The 4288-nt window shown below is 48.6% G+C and overlaps 1 protein-coding gene across 1 annotated transcript in view; it reads right to left on the bottom strand.

Annotated features, from left to right (window-relative positions):
- Positions 1–2588, bottom strand: part of Rpia (ribose 5-phosphate isomerase A) — a 24241-nt gene extending 21653 nt beyond the window's left edge. Inside the window, exon 1 of the mRNA XM_028762306.1 lies at positions 2300–2588. Coding sequence (XP_028618139.1) covers positions 2300–2563 — 264 coding nt within the window. The 5' untranslated portion in view covers positions 2564–2588. The remainder of the gene's footprint in view (positions 1–2299) is intronic.
- Positions 2589–4288: the final 1700 nt, after the last annotated feature.

Below are 4288 nucleotides of genomic sequence, written 5' to 3'. Positions count from 1 at the left end.
AAAAAAAAAAAAAAAAAAAAAAATTACTGTCTGTCCACTAGTTTCCTCAGGCTAACCCAATCTCAAATCAAAGCCCAGGCTCCACAGATCGCAAAGGAAGAAGCAACATGAGGATATCATAGACATATACAGTAACCCATCTGAGGTAACTACACTTTTAGAATCAGGCAGGTCTGGACCTAGTGACAAAGCTTCAACTGAGAATTCAGAGTTCTCCATCTACCCTGAAATAGAATAGTCACGATGGAATACCAGCAGACTGAGGGGACTGGAAACCCCACACTCAGAGAGCCTAGGGAAGAGGCCACCAAAACCACAACCTCCAACCTCCATATCAGTGTTCCCACTCTACACAACTCATTGAACACTGCCTGAGCAGCTCTCACTGTACCCAAGGCTGAATGTACAGATAACGTTAACTCTCCTCCCAGAGCTCATAAGGAGTTGGGCAAGAGAAACATATAGAGGACTGGAACATAGGTCACGTTGAAGTGTCTGGGAGTCATAATCAGAGGAAGCTGAGTGTGTCACATACTTATTACACCAGCCCTTGGGAGGCAGAATCAGCCGGGCGGAGGTGGCGCACATCTTTAATCCCAGCACTTGGGAGGCAGAGGCAGGCGGATCTCTGAGTTCGAGAGTTCGAGGCTAACCTGGTCTACAGAGTGAGTTCCAGGACAGCCAGGGCTACACAGAGAAACCCTGTCTCGAAAAACCAACCCCCCCCCCAAAAAAAGGGAGGCAGGCAGAATCAAGAAGGTAAAGCTGACTGGTGATACACATCTTTAATCCCAGCACTCAGGACACAGAAGCAGGTAGATTCCAAAGCCAGTACAGTCCACATATCAAGTTCCTGGCTTGATATGGGCTAGCCAGTTAAGAAATAAGAGAGGAGGAGAGGAGAAGAGAAGGGAGGGGAGGGTTGGGTTTCAAAGCCAGCCTGAGTTTCAAAATAGGAAGAGGAAATTGTCCTTTCCTAGTCCCCTTAAGAAGCCAAGAAAAAACTGAAAGTAGTAAAGCCCTCTGAATATGGCTAGAACATGAGGTGAAGGCTTGCAGATTTTAATTTAGTCAAATACATAACAATAAAGCAAAGGTCAAGGAGACCTGTACACTAAACATTAACAGGATAACTAAGATAATGGGCTTTCCTGAGGTATGGATTTCATATATCAATCTATTAAGTCACTTCGTGAAGGTATTTTTGAAATTTCTGTTTACTGTCCCAGTTTTACAGCTGTGGCACTGAATTCCAAACACAGAGCCAGATTACACATTTTATATTTATATTCATACCCCACACCCTCTTAATTCGAGAATAAAATGCTATGCTAACTAGATGAGCAAAAAGCTACACTAGAACAGAAGAGCATAAGAGCCCTGACTGAAACAAAAATGGTGTTCTTCTACAGAACAGGCAAGCCAGAGGTTATCAGAGCCGGTCCCGCCCACTCAGGCCACCCTCACTCTAGGCAGGAAGATAGATAAAGCTCTAAGAACATCATCTTTGCAAAGTAACTTTGGGCGGCACAGCATTAACAAATGAAAAGAATTCCCTTTAACGAAGATATGAATTCTGATAACATGTTCATAGAAATAGGAAACAAGACCAGGAAACTTCTCCACAGAGCAACAGATGTATTACAATCAAGATAATTAACCTGCTACAGGGCAGCAAACCCACCTACACTAAGAGTCCATTCACAGCCCAACACCTGCCACTTAACAAACGGTGACAGAGCCTTACTGAGTAACTGCAAAACATCTGGACCCCGCCTAAAGAGCAGCACGTCCAGACGTCTGTCCACCCGGCCCTGTCAACAGTAATGCGATAGCTTCTTTGTAAAGACTGCACTCAAGCTCCTCAGCGGGAGGAGCTGAAAAGCCTGTTTGGAGTAAAATTTCAAAACACTTCGCAAAACAGCTCTCCACTGGCTTCCCGGTAAGTGAGAAGTGAAGAACAGCAGCCTCGGGGCTCACCATTTTCAATGGGCTGATTGGGAGGCACGCATTAACAGCCTGACAAGACTCTCAACAGGGTAATGCCAGGCTCTACTGTGCACCCAGTTCCAGTCGAACAGGGAATCTTTGTAGAAAAGGCTCCAGTTGAGGGAGAGTTGACACCCACCCATTCGGCGCCTAAAAGGCCTTTCAAGGGTTGGGGAAAACTGCGCGAATTCGGGTACAAGGCTCACCCTCTCCCCTCTCTCGCAACCCTCGCCCTTTCAAAAGTCAGGCGCACTCTGGCAGTGCCCTGGGCGCGCAGCACGAAGCCATCACGCCGCCACCAGCTGCCCACCTTCACGTGGTTCTCCACCGCCGTGTGGCTAGCCAGCTTCTTAGCCTCCTCGGCCTTGGACATCGTGAAGGGGGCCGGGCCGCCAGCGCTCGAGCCTCCCTTGTCGCCGCGGGTCTCCGACTGTGCACGCCCCGGCAACTGCACGTGGGAGCCCGAGAGGCCCCAGTTGTTCCCGCCCCCGCCCGAGGCCGCGCCCCCGGCCCGCCCGGGCAGTGGGGCCAGGACCCGCCCGTAGAGGGTGCTGAAGGGCCCGGGGCGCTGCATCCCGCCGCCTCGCTCCAGCCTCTGCGGCCGCCCCACCCCCAACTCCTCCGGAAACCGGCTCGCTTGCGCAACCTGGCCCGCGCGTATTGCTATATGTGTGTTGCTGGGAAATGTAGTCCTGCGGCGACAGTGGCCTCAGGCCCGGCAGCAATCGGGACTACAAGTCCCACAATGCCATCGACCTACTGTGCAAATCGCCCGCCTTCACACCAGCCTCTCTGTCCGGAAGGTCCGGGTAACTGCTGTCTAGGAAGCTAATAACTCTCTACCATGGGGTCAAGTGTTGACACCTTTAGGTGAACTCCAAGAACCTTTCTGGCTGTACGCGTATTCTAAAAAGAGAAAGAGAGAGACCTATTAAAAACCTGACCGTGTTTGCCCAGCAACACGGGCAAACACATTGCGGTTTTATAGGTGAATTCTCAAGTGGTTCTATCAACACAATGGCCTTTTTAAAAATATCTTTTAATTACATTTTACTTGGTTTTTTTTTTTTGGGGGGTTTTTCGAGACAGGGTTTCTCTGTGTAGCCCTGGCTGTCTTGGAACTCACTCTGTAGACCAGGCTAGCCTCGAACTCTCGAACTCAGAGATCCTGCCTGCCTCTGCCTCCCAAGTGCTGGGATTAAAGATGTGCGCCACCACCGCCCTGCTCATTTTACTATTTTTTAAGTTGTGCTTGTGTGCATGAGTGCGTGATTATGGAGGCCAGAGAACAACTTGCAGAAGTCCATTATCTGACCATCTTGGTAGTATCAGTCACTACTTTACCAGCAAAGCCATCTCGTGTCACAGCCTTCTTACAGTGCTCTAGATTCATTCCATAATATACATTTGGGACTCCCAGGTCTTCTAAGGTCTGTGCTAGACCTTCATAAACTCAAGATTACAAGTTCAGTCCGTAGCTCCCGCCTGGGACATTGTTCTGCTCTTGGTATTGGATGCAGGGTGTCTAAATAGAGCCCAGCTATGCACACACAGGCCAGTATGCCTTATTGGACTTCCTTCTCTGCCTTTAGTTTGCTGCTATGTAAGGGGTGAGGAATTCTTATCACCACCTTTTACAAGCAGAAACTAGTGCTGACCAAACCTTACTGAACACCTGGAAGTTCTTGGTCTCATTCAGCAGCCTCATTGACCTGAACTCACTGTTGAGTTCTGTCCAGGATGGCCTGGAACTTGAAGCATTTTTTCTGATATGGGGTTATACCATCAGATAGGACTGGAAGTCCTTTTTGTTGGTTTTGAGTGTTTCAAGACAGGATCTCTCTTTGTAACCCTAGCTGTCCTGGAACTCTGTGGACCAGGATGGCCTTGAACTCACAGAGATCAGCCTGCCTTTACTTTCCCAGTGCAGGGCATGTGACTACAAACCCCCAAGAGCTAGAATCTTCCAAGAACCCCTAGGAACAATAAATCTCATACATTTATGCAACTTTTGTAACCTGAGTTTTATCTTTATCAGACTGTAATCCTGCCCAAGGCACTCAGGAGCCACTTGATAGTCTCCTTACCAAAAAAGGAGAAGAAAGTTCTTCAGCCACCATTACAAATGTAACTTCCATGCCAGGCGGTGGTGGCACACTTGGGAGGCAGAGGCAGGCGGATTTCTGAGTTCGAGGCCAGCCTGGTCTACAGAGTGAGTTCCAGAACAGCCAGGGCTATACAGAGAAACCCTGTCTCGAAAAACAAAAACAAAAAACAAAAACAAATGTAACTTCCAAAA

Source organism: Grammomys surdaster, unplaced genomic scaffold (genome assembly GCF_004785775.1).
Source record: "Grammomys surdaster isolate TR1022 unplaced genomic scaffold, NIH_TR_1.0 133, whole genome shotgun sequence".
NCBI classification, from domain to species: Eukaryota; Metazoa; Chordata; class Mammalia; order Rodentia; family Muridae; genus Grammomys; species Grammomys surdaster.
The sequence above is the reverse complement of the archived record's forward strand: the minus strand, read 5'-3'. Positions and strand labels throughout refer to the sequence as shown.